This window comes from Rhodamnia argentea, chromosome 1 (assembly GCF_020921035.1).
Source record: "Rhodamnia argentea isolate NSW1041297 chromosome 1, ASM2092103v1, whole genome shotgun sequence".
Taxonomy (NCBI): Eukaryota; Viridiplantae; Streptophyta; class Magnoliopsida; order Myrtales; family Myrtaceae; genus Rhodamnia; species Rhodamnia argentea.
In genome coordinates this window covers 2,308,507-2,335,000 of record NC_063150.1, presented here as the reverse complement: position 1 = coordinate 2,335,000, position 26,494 = coordinate 2,308,507, and the positions used below count along the sequence as shown (strand labels likewise).

Here is a 26,494-nt window from a genome sequence, read left to right as displayed (position 1 = left end):
TTTATTTCATATTTTTTTAACATGTTTATATTTGTTTTATTTATAATTTTTTTCTTGCGAAGCTTATCTTTATAACATAATTTAGTAATAATTAATATTAAAAAATTATTAAGATCTATAATTCATAAATAATATTGTAATTATGTAATTGATTGAAAATATTCATAAAATAAAATTGGTAAAATATATGAAATTAAGGAGGACGAGGATCTAGATGTCTAGATGTCATTTCGTAAATATTTTTTTTTAAATTAAATTGGAAAAAAAAAACCCTTCTTTTTGCCCTTTTCCCTACATTTCATAAATGACAAATTTTATCATCTTTTTTAGCTTTGCCAGAGTGATGCGGAATGTATTAGTAGTGCATTTCTAGATCGATTGGACCGATTTAAATCCAATCGGAAGGCGAAACAATGATGTGTTAAGAACCGGCGGATCGGGTCGACGACATCGGATCGGACTCAAATTTGGTCGGCTAAAGTGAAACGGCGTCCTAATCAATATTCAATGCCGTTGGCGGTGATGAACAATGGATTTTTGCAATTCGAGATCGTCTAGATGGGTTTTTCTATTTTTTTTAGTATTTTTGGAATTTATTAATGGCAATTTTTGATATTCGGGATTGTCTAGATAGGCTTTCGATTGATTATGTTATAAAGATATTGAATTAAGAAGGGGGTTCCTTCATTTCATATATCTTATCAACTTTATTTTATGAATATTTTTAATTAATCACATAATTACAACATTATTTATTAATTATATATCTTAATAATTTTTATATTAATTATTACTAATTATGTTATAAAGATAAGCTTCACAAGAAAAAAAAACTATAAAGAAAATAAATATAAATATGTTAAAAAATACGAAATAAACTAAATATTATAAGTATAAATAATTAAAACACTTTAAAAAATGAATTTAAAAAAAAAAAAGGCTCGGCCTCGCTCGGTAGCAGGGCTGCCGAGCAAGTGGGCTGCTCGGCGGTTGGGCTACCGAGCGAAGCCCAAACTCGTAAATATTTTTTTTTAAATGATTTCGTAAATATTGTTTATAAAAAAAATTAAATTGGAAAAAAACCCAATGTGTTACTAGCGTATTGAAATTATCTATTTCTTGAAAAATCACGTGTTGACATGTTGCGTCGTACCTCATGTCGATGCTACGTGAGATCTTTATCATGCTTAATTTTTGCACAATAACACGATTTTGGCTAACTCACAAGATTTCTCTCCGACACAAATTGATCAATTGCAGATAAAATACAACTAATGTTGTTTCAAGTATTACAGAGAGTGCGGAAGTGAAAGGGAACTTCGCAATCTTAAGCCAATTCGATCGTCCCTATAACCAACCCTCCAGGACCTCGAGACTTTCTCGCGGCGAGAAAACTAGGCGGGAAAACATGGCGGCCGTGAAAGCCTCTGGTCTGGTGCTGTCGCGGCCGGTGACCTTCGTGACCGGCAACGCCAAGAAGCTCGAAGAAGTCCGCTCCATATTGGGTCAATCCATCCCCTTTCAGTCCCTCAAGCTCGACTGTATACTCTCTCTCTCTCTCTCTCTCTCTCTCTCTCTCTCTCTCTCTCTCTCTCTCTCTCTCTCTCATCTTGTATTACTCGCCTTCCTCTTAAAATCTCTAACTGGGTGTTTTTGTTTTCTCGTTCTAAGTGCCTGAATTGCAGGGAGAGCCTGAAGACATATCCAGAGAGAAGGCTCGATTGGCTGCGATTGAGGTACCCTCTCTTTTCTCATTTTTTGTTTCTGTGACAGCTTTCGCGTATTTGCCCAGTGGACTTAGTTGTCTCTTTGAATTGGAAGGTCAATGGACCTTTACTGGTTGAAGACACTTGCCTCTGCTTCAATGCCCTAAAGGGTCTTCCGGGTAGGTGTCAATTTTTTGAGTACTTGATGCCTTGGTGGGTAATTCACGTATGACAGATTGTTCTGATTGATTTGCTTTCGAATTGATGCGCAGGGCCTTATATGTAAGTCGCTTTCTTTTGCTGTGGCTCTGCTACGTGAGGTCTTGTTTCTTATTCTTCTTTTCTAAGTATCCGGTTGTTTTGGTGCCCTGTTTGATTTTTTCTTGTTCTTTTTTTTTTTTTTTGCTCTATTGCTTCCTTTTTTAATTAGCAATGATGAATTAGCTTTAAAAATTTCTTGAATAATCTGCGAATAGTGGTAATGGTACATTGGGTCTGTAAATCAGCACCTGTTTGGTGCTTTTTTTTTTCCCCTTGATTTTAAGTCAATGACTATGTACCTGTGGACTGCTTTGGAGTTAGTTATTTTGAGTAGGGCATTGGAACAAATTGAGGGGTCATACTACTGATCAGTTTATTGTAGGATCAAATTTTCACATTGTTTTAAAATGAGATACTCGGTATGATAGGTTTATACTTGATTTCATATCCAATTAGGTCATCATTGTTAATAATTGCTACTGCAGTAGTCATTTCTGCAAAGTAGTGTTTACATATTGATGGAGAAGCAAACTATTGTAAGGATGAAACAATCAATCTGATCAGAAAGAGATAGAGAGAAATTGAAAGTTCAAAGCTACCTTGACCTTCTGACAGACATTGAGAACCGGCTGAAGGGCTGCAGATTTGGATACATTCTATTCCCTTCCCGAGACCAGTCTGAACTATCTCAACATCTGGGCAAATATTAACTATTTGGGAGCTTTAGCTAGTTTCTCTCTGAACCAGAATTTCCTGTTGTCACTCTGTCTATGGTTGTTCTATGGAGGACAATACCCAAACAGAACAGGTCCTGGAAGAGGGTCATATTTAGAGAGTAGTGAAAAAGGTGTTGTAGTGCTACTCAGGAAAGGTGGTGGTCTATATGATTAGTTGTGAGGTCATGCACTTCATATTATACACCAAGCATCAATTGAGTCTCAGTCTTATGCTGTCAGAACGAGTTTCAAAAGCAGTTTCTGCTATCATCTGAAAGAATTCTGTCCAACATTGACCTATTAATTCTTTCACCTCGATAACTTTCTATCCTACAAAGAAAGTAATAACCCCTTCTAGAGTATTTAAGGACCGAGGACATAACATATTCATACTCGATTGGTGTATAAACTACCATCAAATTTGTATCCTTGCCCTTAAATTTAGGCAACTTCTCTCAGAAATCTTTTTTTGTTATGGGTCTGGGACTGAGTTGGTGTGGGCAACGGTTGTATGAGGACTGAGGGATATTTTATCTTCTAGCAAATGTCAATATCTAACACAAAGGTGTATTCTGACTTCTTCATGCCAAAAGCTCCCAAGTGACAAACTAGAGCGAAAGAGCGAAATGGTTGGCTGTAGTTGTTGACTGTAGTTGTCTTTAGGTTCCAAGTTTTTCCACTAAGTAATGTTCACCTCAGAGTTTGAAATGACTTTTTATCAAATGTTCAGGATCACTGGAAACTATAAACCTGATTATAATCAAAGAAGAACAAGTCAAAATTCTCCAGATACACTGATAAATCAGGATGAGTGCATCGAAAGGTCGCGAGCGCATTGGTTGAGAGTTGAAGAAAATGACATTGATGTCCTAATGCCTATTATGAGTTGTAAATGGTGTTTCATGAATATCCTTTGCCTTTATAGTTTATACAAGTGTGATGATGGTAAAATCTCGTACTATGCTTGTAAAGAGCTTTGCAGTTTGCACTCGCATAGTTATCCTAACTCATAATGATGGATGTAGAAAATCTGTCCTTCACTTTCCAGGTGTCTATTTGTCTATTGCTCAGGCAGTCTCCAGCAACATTCCTAAGAAGAGAGAGGGAAGTGAAAATGCCGGGGCTCGTTAGGATGATTGAACTTTGTTCACCTGTTTCATAGCTCCTTTGGATAATATTTATAAGGCCTTGAGCCCAAAATTTTGAATTGGATTTGACAGGAATGCTATGATTGAGTTCTACCCAAAGCTAAGGCATGAATATAGAAAATATATCAATAAATTCCTGAAGCAAGGGTCAAAGAGACGCTTCAGTTTACTTGTTGGCTGGTGTATAGACTATGAAGTACTGATACAGGACTGCTGCATAATTTCTTTAGTCTTCACGACTAGCATGACCGATGAGCTTGAGTGTTTCTCTCTCAATGTTGCCTTCCCCTTCCAGAATCACTGATCCATTTGGGAGGATAATTTAAATTCTTGACATTTGACGAGATGGCCTATATGACCCCCCCTCCCCAAACACACACACACGTACACATCATGGACTAATTTTGAACCCTCAACTCTGCTAACCTCGATCCAACCTCAATCAGTGCACTTGCATTCTCAAGTATAGGTTGCTTAAGCCACTCAGATTCTATGTGGTGTACTAACTACCACCATGCACTTAGAGGAATTGTCACTTCTGGTATGGGGGTCTAAGAAGCTACATGCACTTCTGTCCTTAATTGAAATTGTGATTGGCCTCTCATGCACGTTTAGCGTGATTAATAACCTTCAAAAGCATGGTTTCTACATTTTCACTTCTTTCTTCCCTTCTTCTTCACACATATATACTAGCTTCTTCTGGCCAGCTAACTTGTCAGAAGAAGAAAAGTGGTTGTCTGTAGTCTTACTCTGACATATTAGGGTTTGCTTCTGGTAAACATACTGGGGAAGCTGTTAGTTATTCTACTAAGTACTTAGACAAGTTGGAAGTGATGCGGCGTAAGATGCTGTTCACTCTCAACCTCAATCAGAATTGGAATTGGCCCTGGATGCATTGAGTAGGGTTACCATGAAGAGTGTCAATTTTAGATGTTCACTTCCTTCTTTCCCCCTGTCTGCGCACATTCGATCTAGCTGACATTTTTATATGTTACTAGTCTTTCTCCTACCACTGAGGGCCACTTCTCCGATAAATCTAGCTGAGAAAAGTTGTTTGTTATTCTTTTAGCTTTTTTCTCCTTCCTTTCTAATCAGGCAGGTTATGTGAATGGCTGATTAAGTGAAAAATTTTTATTCCTTTCATAGGTTGCTGACTTCGTTCTCTGAAAATTAATTAAACTTAGGAGTTACCCTGTTCTTGTTTCAACAGTAAACCGGATTGAAGATACAAATTTTTTCAACAATTGAATTTTGAATGGTTGAGAGTAAATCAACTAGTTGCTGCTGATATGCCTCGTCTTCTTGCATGAGATGCTCTACAAATGGATAAATCTTCACCAGCCAACAAAAATGGTTCAACCAATTTTTAAGTCATTAAATTGATGCTTCAATCAGATTTAAGAGGGCCTTGCCTGCCTCCCTCAATTTTGTCTATCTTGGTGAAGCTCCCCCATCCAGGCACTTATTTTATTTTTCTTTTTTTCTGAGCTCTTCCATATGTAGACGCAGAATTTTCTAAAGTTCTACTTGAACAATTAACTATTTTCATATGATTTCCAATGCCAGTAAATTCCAGATTTTTAATGCTTTAATCTATGTAACATATATATGTGTTATAATTAATTGTTCTTTGATTGGGCTTCTAATTATCTTATTTTCTTTCTTTTGATAATATGTAATTTATTATAAAAATCACGCAGCAAGTGGTTTCTGCAGAAGCTTGGTCATGAAGGTATCTTTTTTCCTTTGCTCTTTTTCTGAATTATTTTGCCCCTGTTCTCTCGGAAGTGCTCATACGTTTATTTTATGCACCCTTTGCCTCACTGCTATAGGTCTCAACAATTTGTTGCTGGCATATGAGGATAAATCAGCTTATGCTTTGTGCGCATTTTCTTTCATGAAAGGACCCGATGCTGAACCAATCACTTTTCTTGGAAAAACTCCAGTAAGTTTTTCTTGTAGAAGACACCATCATACTTTAGATTTCCTTTTTCCCATTTTTTCCCGTGCCTTTACTTTAGTCCTCTTATCGTAGCTACTTGACAGAATATGGAGAACTTAGTTATTCTACTACAACAGTTTGTGACTTCCCTTGTTTTCGGTAATTGAAAGGATTCTGTGATGAGATTAAGTCCAGTTTTATGTTTATTCGAGTGATATCCTTAGTTTTTGCAAGGTAAACCTGGGATTGCAAAGTTGCTGATAAAAATTCAACATTCTCTATAATCTTTTGTCAGAATAATGTTTAGAAGTGCTTTTTGCATGAGAAGAATGAGCTCGGGATTTTTGATGATATGCATAGTTAATTCCGAATCGATTGGTTTCGTTGATCAATTACCATGTATCTCTTCATATGCATTGATTGCTGGCTTTTGTCTGCCCCACTCGGTAGGAAGAAATTTTAGTTGTGGATTGGTTGATTGCACTGATATCTGACTTTTGTGGCCATCTCAGGGGAAGATAGTACCCGCAAGGGGACCCACTGATTTTGGATGGGATCCGATCTTCCAACCAGACGGCTACGAGCAAACGTAAGTGTTATGTCTGAGTCCTCTTCGGTTCCTGCAGTTTTGCCTATGTTAACTGTCATATTATGTTACCGTACTTTGGTATGTTGTTTCTGTTTGTTATAGGTATGCAGAGATGCCCAAGGAAGAGAAGAATAAGATCTCTCACCGTTACAAGGCTCTCGCACAAGTAAAATCCCATTTCGCTGAGGCTGGTTACATTTTCCAGTCCGATCCATAAGAGTAAGCTTTCTATACTTCTGTAATGGCTGTTTCTTGGACATCGTCTACTCCGTGCTAGCAATATCAGTACTGTGCAATAATTTCTCTACAGGGGATGCTCAAGTGGTGATGGAGGAGGAGAAAGAACAAAAAGGCCAGAGAAAATGTCGGGATCAAGTGCTAGTGTTGCTTTTACTGCAACTTTGTTAGGTGAAGAAAATCAGCAAACTAGGCTGTCATAGACAACATCTCTAAGTAGGTTCTAAAAGAGATTGATCATATCTGCGATTGAACAAATTATGCAAAAGTTGCTTAATTGCTTGCATAGCAAGCATCATATGTTGTCAAACATTTTTGAAATGCTTGACAAAACCCTGAAGCATCGTTCATATAAAGTAACGAATTATGAGCATAAAAAGTCTATATTCATGCTGGTGTGGTGGACTGCATCACCTGGCAGTACATGAACAACATGAAGTGTTGTGCTATTCCGGATTCGTTTCGAATTTGTCTCTAGATTCAATATTCAATACTGCCTTACTCGAGCAAAACGTTGAGAGCATGTGTGGCTGCTTGTGGTTTGAGAACAATCTTATTTCTACCAATACAGGAGCCACAAAACATTCCTGCGCCAAACGGGGTTGGTCGTATAGACCCTCGACGTCTTCATGTTCAGTTTTGATGGTGAGAACATTTCCTTGCGAACCCAATTTGTATATTAATTATATAACTTCGGAACCTAGAAAGACTTGCAAATAGGACTGTAGTCTTCTTCTTCTTCTTTTCCCCTTTCCTGTCATCTTTTTTATGGCAAAATAGATCCTGAACTGTGTCCTCTCAAGTGGGGCTGAGCATAATTGACATACCGAACCAGGAACTGCTCGGACCGGACCAACCGGTTTGGTCCGGTTCCGGGTTTCATAAAATTGGAACCAGTTACAATCAGTCCTATTCTCAATTCGAAGGGACCCTATAATATATATATTTAAAAAGTTCTTAAATGTAAACGTAAACCTAAGATGCTTGTAAACGTAAACCTAAGATGTTTAGGATACTTAGTATGACTTTTAGATTTAGCGACAAAGCGGTGTAATTAACGAGAGGTGGTTCGGTAAATAATTTGTTAACGAAAAAAATTTAACAGCAAATCACAAACAAACAAAAGAAATGCCACCGGTTCAATGATTGGACTGCCTGAGAATCCCCTTGATATGATTCTTGATTTCAAGATGGGACTGGACCAAGAGAATTGGGAACCGATCACCCCTACTCTCAAGTAACAACTTATTCCTCCTTTTTGTACCGTTTTGACAACTATTGGTTCTTAAGCAAATTCTTGTAAGGAACAAGGACGCAATTGAATTGATTAAGAGAAGGAAAAGAGAAAGATGTCGGCAAGAAGTTGCTGACAAGCTGTTTCTGTCTTTGGTCCAATTGAGATTCGTATCCTTCGGAAATCTTCAGTGCCAAACCTAATGATGCAAGCCAACTTTTTTGTCAAGCAAAATCACTTATTACACACCATTTTTTATACCTTTTCTTTGGCTCTTCTGGATATGTACATTGGTTATTTCTCAAAGCTTCATGAACTTACTATGCTTATATATTGGGGGAAAATTACCCAAAAAGTACTAAACCTCTTATATTTGTGTCAATATAGTTCTAAACATTTTAATTATACTAATCCAATCTCAATCCTTTTTAAGTTTTACCAATTGAGTCCATTCGGCTAATTTTGACTAGGAATTATTGATGTGGACGTCGGCCGTCATACATGACTCGGCCGGCGCTAATGTGCACAATTTACGATAATCTTTTGATTTTTTATATTCTTTTTTTTTCTTTTCTTGTCTGCATTTTTTATTTTCGTTTTTTCCCCTGCTGGCCACACTGGCCGACCCTTAGTTTAGGGGACAAAGAAAAGATAGAGAAAATAAAATTAAAAAAATTATTTTTTTGGTCGAAAAAGAAAAAACTATTTAAAAAGTTCAAAAAAATTATTAAAACATTATTAGAAATGTCCGTTGACGGTGCCACATAGAAGGTTTGGCGTCCATGTGAGTGATTTCATGCCAAAATTAGCTGGATTGATCGAATTGGCAAAATGTGAAAATATTTAGGATTAAATTAGCACATTTGAAAGATTTGAAATTAAATTGACACAAGTGCAATGTGTGTTCATTGAATCGGATAAGTAGGTATTTATTGAATAGAAGCATGGAGGGGGCCCTCCAATGGTCCCTCGAGGGATCAATTTCTATCGCAACGAGTCGGAACCAAATGCATTTTATCGCAATTTCTTTATGCACAACTTTTGTAAAAATAAAATCACTTAAAAGATTTTAACTGACTGCATAGACTTGTTAGTTTCCATGTAGTGTTTCAATTTTTTCGTAGCAAACATCGAGAGTGGAAAAAATAGATAGCGGCCGCAATTTCTTACGCGACAAAATCGCTAGGGCAAAATCTAAAGTCGGCGAGATACGGTCAAGAATAAGTTAGAAACCGACGTGATTCGAATACTAGTCATTGGTAAGCAAGTAAGATTCCCGTCATAATGGACAAACCTCAAAAGCAATTTAGCCGCTATATCCTAGCGAGTAAAATAACTCGACACGACACGACATGAACCATTACCCTAGAAACATTATCTCCTTAGTATTGAGGGACAGAAGACATGTACATCCATTTGGGTAATTGCTGAATAACTTAATTAGTTCATGGGTAGTTGGGAAAATTAACACACGAGATGACTCCATGTAGGATGTTGGCCCATGCAACATGCCATCATAAATGCATGACGCATGATGCTGGGGCTAGAAAAGCTCTCAAAAAGTTATGAAGCTTTGAGGTCCACGTCCATCCCCCACACCACCGACTTTGCATATGTGTGGTGGGTGGGGATGGGGACCATGTCATGCAGGTACAGAAACCCCTCACATGCCATGTGGGCCACATGGTCACATGCATGGCCATGTGGCATCAACATCTTCCACGTCAACTAGGGCTTTACCCCCCTTACGGATCTCATCCTCCTTGTTCATATTGATGTGCCAGATTCAATCCCAATGGGCATGATAGGAGCATTGTCCATCTCATAGCGTTTGGCTCGGAATGGCAAAGACCTTTTCTTAGAATTTGAAAATGGTAGATAATTGTCGACGCTAGCACCGTTCGTGCTACGTAGGATGGCTAACGTCCACGTCGAGGATTTTTCGGCCAAAATTTGGTCGAAATGACTATATTGGCAAATCGTTGGAAGATTTAAGATTGAAATGACATTCATACAATAAATTTAGTAATTTTTTTAACGAACCTGTACATCATCTAGTTCTATTGGGCAAATCGATAATCCTTGTGAAGCACAACAACACAAAGTGTGAGAGAACCAGAATAGTGCAATCAGAAGGAGAATTACTATTAAAGTCCTAACATAGTATGTTTGATGTTAATTCAGTCCTAAACTTTTTTAATTTGACCAATTTAATCTAAAATCTTTTTACAATTTGCAAATTTAGTTACTTTATCTAATTTTGGAAAGAAATTGCTAACGTGGACGAGCAATGCCACATAGGACGGCCATCACTAACGTGAAAAATTCTTATAATTTGTTAATTTTTTTATATTTCCAAAATTTTTTTTTTTATATTTTTTTTTCTATGAAGCTCGGCCAATCCTTGCCCGACACTAGGCGAGGACCGCAAAGAGGGCTTCTCGACCCTCGCTAGATCCGGGCGAGGGTCGTTTGGCCCTTGCCTGTGATCGGCAAGGGTTGGCCAGGCTTCATAGAAAAAAAGAAAAAATAAAGAAAGGAAAAGAGAAAAAAGTAACAAAATTTAGTTTTTTTTTAATTATAAAAATCATCTACTTCAGCTCTGCCATATCACGTAAGACGGCTAGCGTCCACGTCAGTGATTTTCGGTCAAAATTGGACGGAATGACTAAATTGGTAAATTGTCAAAAAGTTTAGGATTAAATTGGCCAAATCAAAAGATTTAGGATTGAATTGGCACAAATACAGTATACTTATGAATTATTATTTTTTTTGGCAATTTCTCCTGCAATCAGCCATATCAGCCTTCAGTGCTCGGACAGTTCAATTTGCCCTATTTTGGTCCCCAGTTGCTAGTTGGTCAAGTGAAGTAACGTCCACTCTTTTGTGTTTCTTTGCATAGCCAAATGAAACTACACGTGGCTTGTGGGACCCCAAAGAATTAAAATAAATAAAAGACAGCCTCTATTTCTTTTTGCGCTTCATAAGTCTTTCATGGGTTTTTTAAGTTGTCTAGCCAATTTTGCGGTTTCCCATTACCGATTTAGACACATCGATGCCGTAGATTGTTGTCATAACCTTTACAATTAAGCTTAAACGACATCGTATCCTTTCTACCCTAAAGTTACATAATCTAGAGCTCAAGATTCGTAGAATTTAGGGATGCCTCGAATTTCCGAGATTCATACTTGAAGTGCCCTTGAATCTTTGAAGTTTCTAATCTTGCGATTAAATACAATTTGTAAAATATTGTCGCGAGCGAGTATTTCCATTAGACTTGTAGATGGGTTATTTTTCTTTTTGATCCTCTGCCGTTTCATATTATCTCGAGGACAATTGGCGCACCTTATGAAAATTTTGCGATTTTATTGCACCGTGAATATAAGTTTTAGGATTTATTGTACGGCATTCGACAAATTTCTTGGGATTGTAGATTTGATGGGCATGAAGAAAGATTGCTGAAATAGTATAGCTTGCTTTTGCTAATTGCGGCATTACCTGTAAATCACATTGTTTTACAAGGCTCTAACTCACACTTGCATTTTGCATACAATTGATCGTACTTATGAACGACAAACACTACAGGACTCTTGAGCACACTCACTGTAAGAAAAGCTTTAGTATCTGACGGTCGCGGCCGAGGGACGCGGATAGCGCCGAACATGGCACGTGCGCACGAACGGGTCGACCCGCTTCCGCACCTGCTCCAAATGTGGGGCTCGCTTTCCCTTCCGGTTGAAGCGGGCCGAGGTTGAGGTTGCGATCGCCGGCACCATGGCGACGGACTAGGTGTGAATCGTTACACTCAGTCTGGTAACATTCGAAACGAATGTGAACTCTTTTCGGTATCTTTTGTGGGTATAGACAACGGGTGTGTTCTGTGACTGCACTGTGAAGAGTATGACTATGTATACCAAGAATTGGAAAAAGTGCCCCTTTTGAGGCTAGCAAGAGCGGCCGGGCCGGCAGGGGAGAGGGCCAGCGCCGGAGGTTATGGACCCGACCATGGAAGAAGGCTTGGCCCCGAGGCTGGAGGCTCGGGCGTAGCTGCCCGATGCCCCGGCCCCTGACGGAGTGAAATAGGCGCCGTTCAGCAGGAGATCTCCCTCCGACCTCCAGTTCCAGCTCTTCCACTGGCCCGCAGCAGTGTCCACCCTCTTGGTCACCTGCATGATACGGCCATTACAACTCGCTTATCGCCTATGTTTCGTCCACAATTTGCGACGTCATTTCGAAGCGACCGCATATATCGCATTAACTAGCGAAAGGCATTTCCGAAGATCAAGATCCTAGAGTCTCTAGCTCTGTGGACTAACCTAAACATTGTTACACTAAGACTAAGGAATTACGACACGGCCGGCTTGATCTATGTTCATAAATGCATGTTAAATTGGCCTCTCGACTAGCTAGCGGGTAGATATTGTACCTCCTTCGCGAAGGGGTTGCCCGGGGCGGCATATCGGTTGCCCTGGCTGTTGATGGTGGGTTCGGCGCTTCCGCCGATTGCGTACATTTCCCAGTGAGTGTAGTCATTGTTCACCACATGAAAGTAGCCATGTCTACACCTGCATATCGGAGATCATTTAGATCTTCTGTCAAAATCGAAACTGCTCTGCCCGTAATGGCGGCCATCGAAGAAAACCGGAGGAAAAGCTAGCCAAACGCAAGGCCCTGGTCCTCAAGGGTTGTATCGATCTTTTACCTTGGCATTCTCTGGATCAGTCCTTCGCCGAAATGGTTGTAAGCGATAGTCACTTGCATCAACTTGTCTCTCGTGTAGGAATCGCTATGTCCGAGCAGCATCACCTTCATCCATGAGAACAAGAATTCGTTAACAAGCCCCGCGATCGTATGTAAAATGTGTCGATCATTATGCGAATGCAAGATGCTAAACAACTCAACGCACCTCGTTGTGGTGGGTGAAATGGTTGTTGGAAACAGTGATTGCAGTCGAGCCCATCACGGCATCAACAAGGCCATCCGCGCAGCTGGAGAGAGAGTTGTGGTCGACCCAGATGTGGCTCGACCCGAAAATGGATACAGCATCACCATCAGCGATGGTCCGCCAACCGTAGTGGCTCGGCGAGCTCCTGACCATGGCATTGCCGGTGGGCTTGCAGTCGTGGATGTGAAGGCCGTGGATGATCACATTGGTGATGAACTGGATCGTGATGCACGCCCCGTTCGCGATGTGGACGTTAGACCCGCGCCCGTCGATGGTCTTGAAGCTGTTCATGATCAGCTCCTGCTTCAACTGTATCACCATGTCGCGCTGGAACATGATCCACAGGGGCTCATCCTGGATAACAGCGTGCCTCAGCGTGCCAGGCCTCGGGTTAACCGGGTCGTCGTCGCCGGGGTCAGTCACCACATAGAATCGCCCATCGCGGCCGCCGATGGCATTCCTGCCGAAACCGATGCCACAGTCGGCGAGACGCTTGCGGTTGAGGTGCCACTTCGGGTCGCAGCGCCAGCAGTCATCGATCGGATTGCCAGTACCGCAAGAGAAGAAGCCCAAGTTCCTCCTTTCTGTGCTGTTCCTGATGATCCTATCAAAACTAAACCAAGTCAGCTTCTTTCCAATTACTCCAATCAATCAATTTTTCACTCACAGCTTCTTATATATCAATGGGGAATCACCCTTTCACGGATTCTGCATTTACAATTTCGCTATTTCAGCCCAAATCGCCGACAGAAAACAAGCAAGAGAAATTCTTCCCTTCACGGAAACAAATCGGTTTTCGACTTGACCAGCCCAATGAATTGAAGAAACTCTGGCTTCGTTCTGCAATCTCAGCAGAAACAAACAGGGCGCTTTCAATGGTCCTTTGGAAACACATCGCCTAAATTGTCACGTATAATCACATATGAACAAAGAATACGATAGAGAAACTTCGGTGCCAAAGCTCTCACATGGCATTCGACTGTTTGGTATCGCATTGATGGCCCCCCGCGAAAAACTTGAGCGGTTTTTAAGTGTCCGAAACATACGATATTGACGAACGATTGTGAGAGAATGGAATGAAACTCACATGTCGACCATGGAAGCGACCTTCTCCGGGTCATCAACCGTTTGCTCGTTCAGGTGATCGGCCTCTTTAGAGCTGCGAAAGCAAGTCCGGAAATGGCAAATCTAGAACATGAGAATTGCTAGTTGATGTCCATGTTCATCAAGCAAGCACTGAATAATGTACTCTGTTTTGTACTGACATCTTCCCGTTTTGGTTGCTTCCAAGGACAAACCGTCAAAGTAAGAAAATTTTCAAATCTATTGTGAAAAAAGAACAGATCTTGAAAATCAAGTTCCTATTTTGTCGGTGAACCTACTGTTTTGTACTGGAAGGCAAGAAGGAAAGTTCTAACAGCACAAGAATTTTAGCTGAACAAACTTATGCAAGCCATTGAGGTGGAAATCAAAAGATTAATTTCTCGTGTGAATGGTATTATCGAGTCATCGAAACTGCGAATTGGTGTCTAGATTGTGGAAGTTTCCTAAAGCCTGGTTGAGCGAGTACAATGCAGTTACCGTGAAGACGCCATGGATGAGTAGTTCGAGCTTGAGCTCCGAAGCGCTCCAGTCTCGACGTTCCTGCAATTTAGAAATTTGACAAAAAAAAAGATTAAGTGTTCCGGAATTCGAGTTTCACTGATTGAGGAATCGTTGGGAGTTAGGCTCTGCCATTAAAGCACTATGCAATGCAATGCAAGTCATTTTCACGGCTAGCTTCCGTTTGACAAGGGGGGAGTAAAAAAGGGAAGAATCTCAGGTGGTCCAGAGAAACAAAGTAAGTAAAGAAAGTAGTCGAATGAAGACAATGCCCTGTTGAAGCTCGCCCGAGAGCCATTAATGGAGTCGGTCGAGCACTGAATGTGCACACCTGCTTGCTTAAAAAAGGAAACTTTTCTTGAAAAAGTACAGTAATACCGGTTACAAATCCTTTAATGCATTATAAATTCTTTTGGTCAGGTCGTGTCAATCTCGGGTTCTTGATCAAACGTGTTGGGGTTGGGGATGTCTCTTTCCAGCAATTCCCGGGTCGTATGATCGTGTTGCGTAAGAACAGAACTCTTGTGCGTGTTAAGATAGAGCACAACGGACATTGTTCTCCTGGAAGAAGGGTCTAGGAATCGCAAAAGGCCGGGCTTTTCGTGGGTTTTCCGAAGCTTCTCTCGTCCATGAAAACGAATCTGACGCAGATGAACTCCTCCAATATCTCTAGGAGGAAATCAACAGCCAGAGTGCAGATGAAATACCCTGTTTCTACATGCATATGCGGGAATGCAGAAGAAGAAGAAGAAGAAGAAGAAGTACTTGGATCGAGACGAGTCGCGGTTCACCGATCTGGACATTGCTCCGACAACCAGAAAGACAAGAACCAACGTACTCAGGCGACACAAGATCCGACATGGCGTGACCATTTTCGCTCAGCTCTGTCCCTGCGTGTAGTGAAGATGCAGAGGAGAAAGAAGTGGATGAAGGAGGAGGAGGAGGAGGAATGAGCGGGAGGAGGACAGACGCAACTAAAAGAGCGCTTTTTATAATACTTTTTCCACACACACAAAAAAAAATCTCACCGTTCCAAAAAGAAAGTTTTAAAAATTCTTCCTTTTCTTTTATTTTCTTTTCATACTTTTTCTGGAAAATTTTGGGTCTTTGGTTGTAATCTTGATTCGAATTACATTTACATAAGATGCTTCGCCTTCTGTCCGAGCAAGGCTAAATATTCCCCCGTCGCCACGTGGCTAACTCGACTCATTATATCTAGTCATGGAAATCACGAGTTGTGAATAAATAAAAAAATCATAAATTAAGATCCTGGACGGAAGCCGAGCATTTTATTATGTCCGGCTTTAAAAGTGTAAAAATCGTAAATATACATCTTGATATAATGGTCATATTTAGTGAATAATTAATCATTAGTGGGATGCTCTCGGGAATACTCGTTAACAAAAAATTCCTTTTAATTTTGTGGAATTGCAAAGTACCCTTTTTTTAGTGGACGAATTGGGCATTTTTGTTTTGTATTTTTTTTTTTTTTGCATTTTTAATAATTAGAATAAAATTGTGTAATTTCTTTTTATTTGGTGGTATTGGTAAGTGAAAGTCAGTGACCCTAACGCCCTTAACCACCCCCATTAACCTCCACAACCGCCGTCAACCTCTCCCATTTTCAATTCCCACTTCACCGTTTCAGGTCAACATCGGACACGCTGGGCAGGAGGATTTTTAAGGGTCGCTTTTGGCGTAACGAGAGCCGATTGCGATGTCCACTCCACGCGATATGAATCGCAACGAATCTTGCATTCGGATCCTGAAAGGAGATTTGATGACCATTAACTTGTTTCTCTAGGCATTATTGCCATTTGTTATGGTTGCGGCCCCTTAATGCACTCTCAACAATTACCTTAAATAAGAGCTTGAAGCGAAACCGAATCGAGCCGCTCGGTGAGGAGCTCGAACTCGGACTCTACAATTACTCGAGATAGATTCGCCTGATCCGAAGCTTCGTAGTGTTTAATAAGACTCAAAAAATCTTTCGGATTATATGATTGATTTATGTAAGAAATCGTTCGAGCTTATTGAACTTGAGTTGAGTTGACTGTAGTGAAGATTTGGTTTTCTATCCGGGTAAAGCTTGAGCAGGAGATTGAAAAATCGATCGAGCTCCAATCAAGTATTAAAAACTGAATATGCGATTCGAGTGGAATTCGAGCTTGACGCTGTATGGGATCGAATCGGCCCAACTAGGAGCTGCATGGGAGAGATTGCGCAAAACTTGTGCCCAAATTCGAGCCAAAACCTTTCGTTCGAATTAACTATTTGGAGATTAAACCCGGCACCAGTTTTTGCTTTCGATTTACACGAATCCCTCCAAGACTTTCCAAAATCTCCCTCGATCCCGCTCACTTAAAAAAAAAAAACTTACTATTACCAAAACAATCGCCCGGAGATCGTTACATAATTGATTTCCAAACAGGAAAGTGAAAGAAAGATAAAAAAAGAAATTACTTTTTGCCGGAAAATAGAAAGATGAAATTGATTGTAATCACTTACTATATATATATATATATATATATATATATATATATATAAACACCCCCCACATAAAAAGGGGTGCTATCAAGGATGGCATGGATTGGATCATTGTCCAATGTAGCATGAACACTCTAGCTAACTTCTTAGGCTTGTGCTCAAAAACTTGCATACATCAAATGTCATGGTGGGTGACCCCATGTTCCCCAACCATCCAAATCGGGCACATGCAAATAGACTAGAACCACGCAATGTACATGCAAATGGGTTCATCACCAAAGCCATCTCGACACTCAAAAATACCAAATTATTTTTGGGAATATTCCATTTGAATTTATATTTATATTTTTTGTATTTCATCTTTGCTTTTTTTCTTTTTGTGAGTACTCTTCTCACATGGTTTGTGGATTAGGCCTCATCTTCTCCAAATGCCAAGCTGGGGTTTTTGCCAATTTGTTTGGACAATGACTATCCATCAACCGAGCCATGTGAGAATCCATGTGCTTGTTGTAGACTTGTCTGGCTGCAATCAATCACATCACTCCTTCTCTTTTGTACATCACATTTGAAAGTTCGTTCCTCTTCTCTGTCCTATTTATGCACTTTCAATTCCCTATCGTGCTTCGTTCCCTTGAGCCTTGAGGTACTATGAACGTACTTCGGTCGTAGTGTGGAATGCCGTAATAGTTCAATTAAATTAAATAAATTAACTTAACCACGGTTAATGGTACCCGGGGCACAGTAGAATTCTCTCGACAAAGGACATGGAAAAGCTCGAGCTTTTTCAATTTTAATTACTCATTAGGTAAGGTTTTCCTAATGTGCCCCGAGACCTTATTTTACGGTAGAGGTAGCATATTCGCGATCCGATACTTTTGATGTGGTAAATGGGTGTCCCGCTTCGTGGTGACACGGTTCGAAAGACATGTGCCACAAAGGAAAAACGTGTGCTTCTATTTGTGAGGCATGGAGCAAGTATCATCACATGGATGTTTGGGCGAAAACAAAAGGTACGTAGTACTCTGGGTATTGATTGTGGGTGTTCTCCATGTGGTGACGGTGGTGGTGGGGGTGGTGGTTGGCGGCAGCGAAGCAACTGCTGTTTCCCATAAACAAAAGACAGTTCAATGCCACGTACAACTAATTAAAAGGAAATTGAAAATCGAAAAAGCTAACTCATTACATTTTAATTAATTTAATTATAAACCTTTTTGTTGTGTCAATTAAGTATTGAACCTTTTGACTATTTGCCATTTTAGTCATTCCGATCAATTTTGATCGGAAATTACCGACGTGGATACCAACCGTTCTACATGAGACGATCAACGCCGACGTGAATTTCTTTGTGTGTTATTTTTGTTTATATTTTTTGAATTGTTCTCTTTTTGGGCAATTTCAAACAACAAATTTCGAAAATTCCCTAACCCTTGAAATTGATTCCTTATGACCGGTGGTGCAGATGAGAGGAAAGGAACTTCTACTTTTGATAAAAGCTCGCGATGGAAATCATAAGTAGATGAAGAACTATAGGGCAAAAAAAGATATATGTCTAATTTAGTATTGTTTAGTAATTTTCCCACGTTAAAGACCGCCACAACCCTTCAGATATTTAGTTTCAAAATTTCAATAACTATCACCTATGATAAATCAATTCTGTATTTGGTCCATTTATTTTATAGTTACCACTTACAAATTTCAACAGATATACACGATTTTTTTGTCCTCATTTTTACGCGCCATATATTGACCTTAATGTTGGTACGTTCTCGCTTATGAACCTTAGACAATTCTTGCCTTATTCTTGCTTAGGACATTTATATGAAGTAAGCCCGATAGATCCGACAATCCGGATGAATTTTGGTTCATATAGCAAATTACCTCCCCGAAGTGTTCCTGCGTACAAGAGATTATTATTAGACAAAGACATAGAGACAATATTGCTCATAAGCACAGGAACAAATTGAAGTATCCAAAAAATACATATTTGTTAACACCTAAATTTTGATTTTTAGAAAATCATTTACATAAGTATAAAATGAGAATTAGACATTGTTCTCACAAAAATGATTTCTCATGCATTGCATATTCAATTTTTGTCAGTCATTACATTTAGAATCAGAGGTAAGTCAATTGAGCTTAGTTTTAGCGTTCACCAAGATCATATTCAGTTTGAAAAAATTTTGTTCGGGCAGAGGGTGTGCCAAATTTATTAAGCTAATTGAACTTAACTTCAAGCCAATTTTATTTCGTTCAAGCTTAAATTATTCAAATAAGGCTTTCGGTTAAATGTCCGTTATTTAGAAAAGCCTTAGTTGAGTTCAAGAATGTGAGACAAGCCCATGGATTGATTAGAAAATTCGAATGAGGCATTACAAAGGCTGGTTGAAATTCCATGATGGGTTCGGTCCTTAATTTGACTCCAAATTAGCCCATCGTGAAGTGAAGCCCCTAGTTAATTAGTCATTAATCATCTAGAACCCAATTAGGCCTAAAATTGCATTCTAAACCCACAAAAGAGGCCATTTTCAGCCATTTCTTTCACCATTACCCCCTTTGGCCGAGATTCATAGAGTCCTAGTGGATTAGGACTCCTCGAAGTTCAAATAATTCAAGAGTTCTAATGATTTGGGGATCCTATCTAGCTAGAGTTTTATCGGATTCAGAAACCTAAATCTAACGGTTCATAATAAATCCTATTCTAGCTAGGGTTGATAATCCGACGGTTTCCAACAACTCCTGCTCCTACTAGGACTCTGGCTCAGGACTCTATATAAACAAGAGCTCATTCACGTTCAAAAAAAAAAAAAAAATTCTGCACACAAAAGTTCACGTGAGAGGTAAAGCAACAAGAGGTAAGGAGAGGAGGAAGGGAAAGCTTCTTGGCCGAGTCCAACCACCCGTGGCATCCTTGTTTCCTCCGCCCAATACCTATAGCTCTAACGGTCTTTGTTCTTCGTTCCGACGCTCACCATCGATGAAGGAGCCGCCGCACGCGTGTGCCGACCCGTTTGTGCCGTTGTAGTACCTCCCTCATGCTGTGTTAGTTCAAGTCTGAAGCTGCTTTCCAGAAGTGTTTACCTTGCTATTTGGTGCCAAAGCAAGCTGCGGACGCCGTAGATCGAAGCGGTTACCTGGGCGGGGTTTTGGTTGCTGTCCAGTGGTGTCTTATTGTTATTCGAGGTCCAAAACAGCCTGTTTTGGACCTTCTTTTTGTTCACTGATTAGTGCAGGTTTTTTAGCTTGCCGTTTGGACTCATCTACCACACCGTTTCATGCAAAACTTCACTGCCGGGGCTGATTAGTTGCGAGCTTAGCTGTTGTCCATCATCGAGTTCTATATCTGTGGATTGATTTTTACTCCAAGGAGGGATAAACTTGACGAGTCGGGTAACATTGCTCTAACTTTGGATATTCTCACGTTATTGTTATCAATGTGATTTGCTCAACTTGGTGATTTGTTCTAGTGCTAAAAGAAATTATCTTGTCGCTAAGAGATTTAACCATTGATCAATTACCTGCAAAGGACCATCATGTTAAATTCCCTTTCCTCAGTTTTCGAAATCTCTAATATACCTTGGCTAGATGTTTGTCTTGTTTAATTTCTGAACTAGTTCACACGCTTCAAAAGTTCATTGGATAATTCTGTGCTTGAACAAGATGATACTCAACCGGCAAGATATTATTGTTTTGAAATTCGCGAGTAGATTGCCAGATTTGATATGTTCATAGATTGAATTGGGGATTTGATAAGTTCATAGATTGAATTGGGATTTATACTAGCCTTTTGAAATCTCCATGAGATAAAGCTCCTCATCCAAAAAAGAAATTGAATTTTGACACATTAGGCAAGATAATCTCTTTTGAAATCCTCGAGTACAATCTCATGATTTTCGAAATTTTTGAGATAACTCTCCGATAGACCTTGCCTTATTGACTTTGTGGATAATTGTATATATCTTGAGCATATCTTTGGACTTGTAGCATATCTTTGGATATTTTCGACCATATCGGATAAGTCTATATATTTGAATTAAATATATCTTTTAAGATTTGGAGAATTATCTGGATACACTTCAAAATTTTAAGAGATAAATTTTCCTAAAATTGAAATATATGAATATCCTTTGTGGATAGGGGCCTATCCCCTTTAAAATTTCGGCACCTACCCTTAGTTGGCCGAACATCATTTTTTTTAATACTTTATTCTAATTCAAATATTTTTATAATCCACCTTGAGTATAATACATGCTCCCCTGTGCCTTGTCCCTCGGAATATATGCATTGTGGATGACTATCCGACTTCACCCCCGAAGTACGACGTCATCCGCACAATGAAATTGTCTAACCTATCCCACAACTTTGGGACCGGACCGACAAATTTCATAATATATAAATTCACTATCCGACCCCACCCCCGGGGTACGACGTGAATAAATCACCTTCTGACCCCACCTCCCGGGTACGAAGTGAACTCATCGGAAAAATTCGAATTATAAGGTGTATTATGCTCAAGGTTTATTATATTCTTATTTGATTCTTTTTTTTTTCATTAAAAAAATCATAAAAATCATAAAAAATCATCATATCTTGACCTTAAATGAATTTTTTTTTCGGAAATTACATCTTAAGAAGACTCTTAATATAAATTGGATTTTGACTAATTAATTTGTGTTAATTGTCGGAACAAAAATCATAAAACCGAAAATTCATTAAAAGGTTATGACATTCCATGTGCATTTCATATAGTCTAATTTGTCATGCATTATTATAAGTCATTCATGCAATTTTTTTTACTATACTACATGTAAATAAATCATCTTGCATGTCATATAGGTTAGTTTTTATGTTGCACATCATGTAGTTAGAATTCACTTTCCTTTATATGCATCAAAATACATTTTCTCAATATCATCATCACTCATTTCATATAGTTGCATAGCATTCATCTAATCAAGAAAACCCAAAAATAAATTGCACCTAAATTCATTCATTGAAATCAATTGGATTTGCCAATCAAGAAAATTTTCACAAGAATGGTATCGAAAGGGTGTTAATTGAAAAATTAACATAATCAAGTCTCCGAACCTAAAACTCTGGTTAGCAGAAAATAAAGTATTCTCCCATACTTTATTTAGGTATCTAATCTACCTTCCGAAAAAGATTAGTGGCGGCTCCAAAACTCGAAAATCCTTTGATTGAAATCATGTGAACCTAAGTTGCGAATTGGTAGAGCTTGGGAGAGCTCGGGCTAGGTTAATTAATTCATTTAATTAATTTGGTAATCCATTAACCCGAAGTTCGATCAAGAATTTTAGGTCGCGACAATATTAGATGAAACCTTGGACAATTGTGTACACCTTGATGTCCTACCTTAGTGCAGTTGAACATTCAATAGGGATATAATTAAAGAGGGCCCAAAACAAAAGTAACTCAAGTAACAATGTTCTTGGGCTTATTATAAGGTTCCTAGCTTCGTTAGATTAGGCCATTCCACTGGGCAAAGGCCCAACCTTTAAAAAACAAAAAAAGAACAGAAAAGAAAAGAAGAAATTTGCAGCCTTTCTTTAGACATGTATCCACTTTACTTTCCAAAGTATGCATCTCATGTCAAATTTATTATGTTGTTCCTAATTGTGTATTTTGTAAACAAAGATGTCATATTACTACTTCCACAACAATCTTTGTACATATGGGGAGAATGCATATGAAATGGGCCATCCATTCGGCTTAACTATGAAAGGAGCGAGGTTTAGCTGTTGTCGAGCGATAGCATCCGCGTTGTTTTCTGAGACATGGTGAACTAAATAACGAGTCAGTGAAAATTTGTCCTTTTTGGCAATGCTAACACAATTTGTTCACCCCTAGTCAATAACAATGATTTAAATGACATATTTAGATTGCGTTAAACTAGATAAGCCTGCCCTCCAATTAGATTCGAACCACTTTAAAAGCTTGTTTTTAGTATAGCTATTCTAAGTCATTCGAGATCATTGTCCAAAAAGTCCTAAATTTGTTGTGTGGCTTCTAATTTTAGCCTTAAACCTTTAAAATTATGCAAATTTAGTTCTAAATCTTTCAACAATTTGTCCATATAATCGGTTTGGCCAATCTTGGCTGGAAATTCATTGATGTAGACGTCATGTCATCCTACATGGCACAGATGGCGGTGACGTGGATAAATTTCGCATTTTTAATTTTTTTTACTAGTTTTTTTTTTATGTCTTATTTTTATTATTTTTCTTCTTTTTTTTACAGGGGGTTGCCAAATCCTGAACAAGGATTATGAAGTAGTAGCCGTGGCTTGTGAGGGCCTAGGCAATGGCTCGTAAGCCCTTGCCTAGATACAGCGAGGACTACCGCCCTTGCTCATGGTCGGCAAGGGCTTTGCAGCACTCTCCAAGGGTCGGGGAGGGTTGCTGGCCCTCGCCTACTGGCCGACAACCCTCTGTTGGTTTTGTGTTAAAAGAAGGGAAAAAAAAAGGAAACAAAAGATAAAAAAAGAAGAAGAAGAAGAAGAAGAAGAAGAAGAAGAGAAAATCAATAAAAATTCAAAGAAATTTATAAACAAAGATGCCATATTACTACTTCCACAACAATCTTCGTACATATGGGGAGAATGCATATGAAATGGGCCATCCATTCAACTTAACTATGAAAGGAGCGAGGTTTAGTTGTTGTTGAGCGATAGGATCGGTGTTGTTGTCTAAGACATGGTGACCTAAATAACGAGCCAGTGAAAATTTTTCCTTTTTGGCAATGCTAACGCAATTTGCTCGCCCCTAGTCAATAACAATGATTTAGATGACATATTTAGATTGTGTTAAACTAGATAAGCCTGCCCTACAATCAAATTCAAACCACTTTAAAAGCTTGTTTTTAGTACAGCTATTATAAATAGCATAATCGTCTAAAAAGTCCTAAATTTGTTGTATGGCGCCTAATTTTAGTCTTAAACCTTTCAATTATGTTAATTTAATTCTAAATCTTTTAACGATTTATCAATATAATCATTTTGGCCCATTTTGGCTGATGTGGACATCTGCCATCCTACATGGCACCGATGGCGATAACGTGGATAAATTTTTCATTTTTAATTGCTTTATGTTTTATTTTATTATTTTTCTTCTTATTTTTGTGGGGGTTGCCAAACCTTGGGCAAGGGTGACAAAGCAGTAGTTGTGGCTTGTGAGGGCCTAGGCAATGGCTCGCAAGCCCTTGCCGAGATACAGCGAGGACTACCAACCTTGCTCGTGGTTGACAAGGGCTTTGGGCACTCTCCAAGGGCCGGTGAGGATTGCTGGCTCTCGCCCAAGAGCCGACGACCCTCTATCAGTTTTGTGTTAAAAGAAGGGGGAAAAAAAAAAGGAAAGAAAGAAAAGATTAAAAAAAAAAGAGAAAATCAATAAAAATTCAAACAAGTTTAAAAAATCACAAAAACTGTTAACGTTAGCATTGAACATGTCACGCAAGATGCCTAGAGTCCATATTAACGGTTTCCCACTAAAATTGGCATAAAAGATTATGGGTGCTCATGGTAACACTTTTGAAACAAAATTTTTGCTCTAGAAATGCTTTTGGAATAGAAATCCACTTAGTAATGTAACTTTTGAAGCATAAATCTATTTGATTATGTAACTTCATTTGTCTACTTCTTAAGCAATTTTTGCTTCATAAGTTATTTTTTAACAACTTTCAAAAGTAAAAAAAAAAGTTTCTTCTCTCAAGAAATTAAAATCGAAAAGAGACAATCTGCTACTGGTGAGTAAGAAAGATAGACTCTTCTCAATGGAACTCATCTTAAGCTTAGTTAGCCTCTTATCTAGGAAGACAGTAGTAGATTGATCCGGAAAGTCGGACACTTAACCAGATGAGAATGCCTTTTGGTCAACAAGGAAAAAAACATACATTGCCTAAACCACATCATTGAATTGTCACTACTACTTAAAATGGAACTCTCAAAACCTTTTTTTTTAAATTAAAATAAGGCAGGTTATTTAAATTTTAACCATTAGAACCCACAGTCTAAGGAATTCTTCTATAAGCCAGTTCGTAACTAGGTTGCGAAAAGAGCCTGTTCGTTCATTATCGACCTACCTAAGTTTTTACTAGTCATTCGCCAGACTAGCCGGTGGAAGTCCAGTTTGGTGGTAGTTTGTCCACAAGGTGCTTTATGAAAGCCGGTCCACCGCAATGAAAGTATGACTGACGCATTAAATGTGGAAAGTGGCCTATCAACTAGCTCTACAGTCCGAGGAAAAGCTAAATAGGGGAAAGACTACATATTAGGCGCGTGTCATGCCTCTTGTTGCGCCTTTCGATGGCTTTATATTCTTTTGCAACGAGAAGGAAGTAGAAGCGTTTGAGTAAATCTGATGCGCTTTAAAAAAAATGTTTTTCTTATCTTATGAAAGTCAAGTAGGACATCACTTTCTGCTAGCGCTTTGCCGTCTGCTTCCGTTGATCTCCTCAGGCCATTAAATAAAAAAATAATGAAAATATTTTAGCAATTTCATTTTTTTAACAAATTATAAGAAAAAATGTTTCATGATTTGGTTAAATGGCATCCCACAAAGACACAATCATGACAAAGTAGATTGAGTAATTGACCCAAATTAGTTAAATGGCATCCCACAACTATTTTAAAGTGGATCAAGTAATCTCACAAGGACACAAGTATACTATTGTTGTAGTCGTCTTTGAATTTCTCAAGTCATTTATTTTGTTTCTCAAATTCTTAAAAGCAAGAAAAATTGATGTTAAGAGGGTAAAATACATGTATGTTTCTGTTTGTCGATACTCTTCACACCCTTCAAAGCACTATGCAGGTTTTGTGAATGTTATTTTCAAATACACTCACTTGGAATTTTTCTTTAAGTTCTCAACATGTACCGGACCAAATTATTGAAAAGAATTGTTGCCTGTCATAAACCAATTCATCAAATGATATGATTTACTGAATGTATCATGATGCACCTCCGAACTAAAGACGGTTTAGGTACGAAGAAGGTTTATATACTATGTACATTGCGACAGAAGCCACGTTAGAGGCACAGGCGAGGAAACACCGGAACTACCCATGCTTTTAGCGTGGATATATCAGCTCGCTCATCATATTCATTAATAGAATTTTTCCCATATAATCGATCCCCATTTACATAAAATAATTAAATGACAAATTACACGTAAATTTGTCGGTATTTATATTTCATTTTTCTCAAATAACACGCGTTTTAGGTTATGATCTATAATTTTTCGTAGAAAACTTTGTGTTAATAATGTTCCAGAAGTAGAAACTTTCAATTATTATCGAATGAGTTTCTATTCCAAAAGAGGAAATTTTGTCCTACTATCAAACGACTTCATCTGATCGTAAATCAACTTTTAGAGCAAAAGTAGAGAAATTAACTTCTTGCCAAAAGTTAATTTTTAAAGTTGAAGTGTTATCACGCGTGCCCACGTTGGCAAATCGTCAAAATGTTTAGAACTAAATTGACAACGTTAAAAGGTTTAAGACTGAATGAACCGCCGGACAATAAATCATAGTACTTTTTTGGAAATTTTTTTCCCTTAATCATGTTATCAATGTGGTAGGTAGTTTAATTGTTTTTTTTTTCCTTCAAATTCACA

At 38.7% G+C, this 26,494-nt stretch overlaps 2 protein-coding genes across 6 annotated transcripts; one reads left to right on the top strand and one right to left on the bottom strand.

Moving 5' to 3' along the window:
- Positions 1-1,283: 1,283 nt before the first annotated feature.
- Positions 1,284-7,257, top strand: LOC115743364 (inosine triphosphate pyrophosphatase). 5 transcript variants are annotated; one of them, XM_048278825.1, is made up of 9 exons: positions 1,284-1,541; positions 1,672-1,736; positions 1,822-1,885; positions 1,979-1,988; positions 5,532-5,563; positions 5,664-5,776; positions 6,286-6,362; positions 6,465-6,528; positions 7,171-7,257. In XM_048278825.1, exons 1-9 carry the CDS (start codon positions 1,409-1,411, stop codon positions 7,240-7,242), a joined length of 630 nt encoding a protein of 209 aa, XP_048134782.1. In that variant the 5' UTR covers positions 1,284-1,408; the 3' UTR covers positions 7,243-7,257. The 5 variants fall into 5 exon arrangements, with proteins under 5 accessions (XP_048134782.1, XP_030533970.1, XP_048134792.1 ...); XM_030678110.2 differs by having other exon boundaries at positions 6,465-6,581; positions 7,171-7,216; XM_048278835.1 differs by lacking the exon at positions 7,171-7,257 and adding an exon at positions 6,673-6,989.
- Positions 7,258-11,310: 4,053 nt separating this feature from the next.
- LOC115743363 (probable pectate lyase 8) lies at positions 11,311-15,352 on the bottom strand. Its single transcript, XM_030678106.2, has 7 exons — positions 15,146-15,352; positions 14,360-14,422; positions 13,866-13,937; positions 12,740-13,382; positions 12,536-12,639; positions 12,260-12,398; positions 11,311-11,999 (listed from the first exon to the last, which is right to left on the bottom strand). The coding sequence occupies exons 1-7, from the start codon at positions 15,250-15,252 to the stop codon at positions 11,778-11,780; spliced, it is 1,350 nt and encodes a 449-aa protein (XP_030533966.1). The 5' UTR covers positions 15,253-15,352; the 3' UTR covers positions 11,311-11,777.
- Between the last annotated feature and the right edge of the window lie 11,142 nt (positions 15,353-26,494).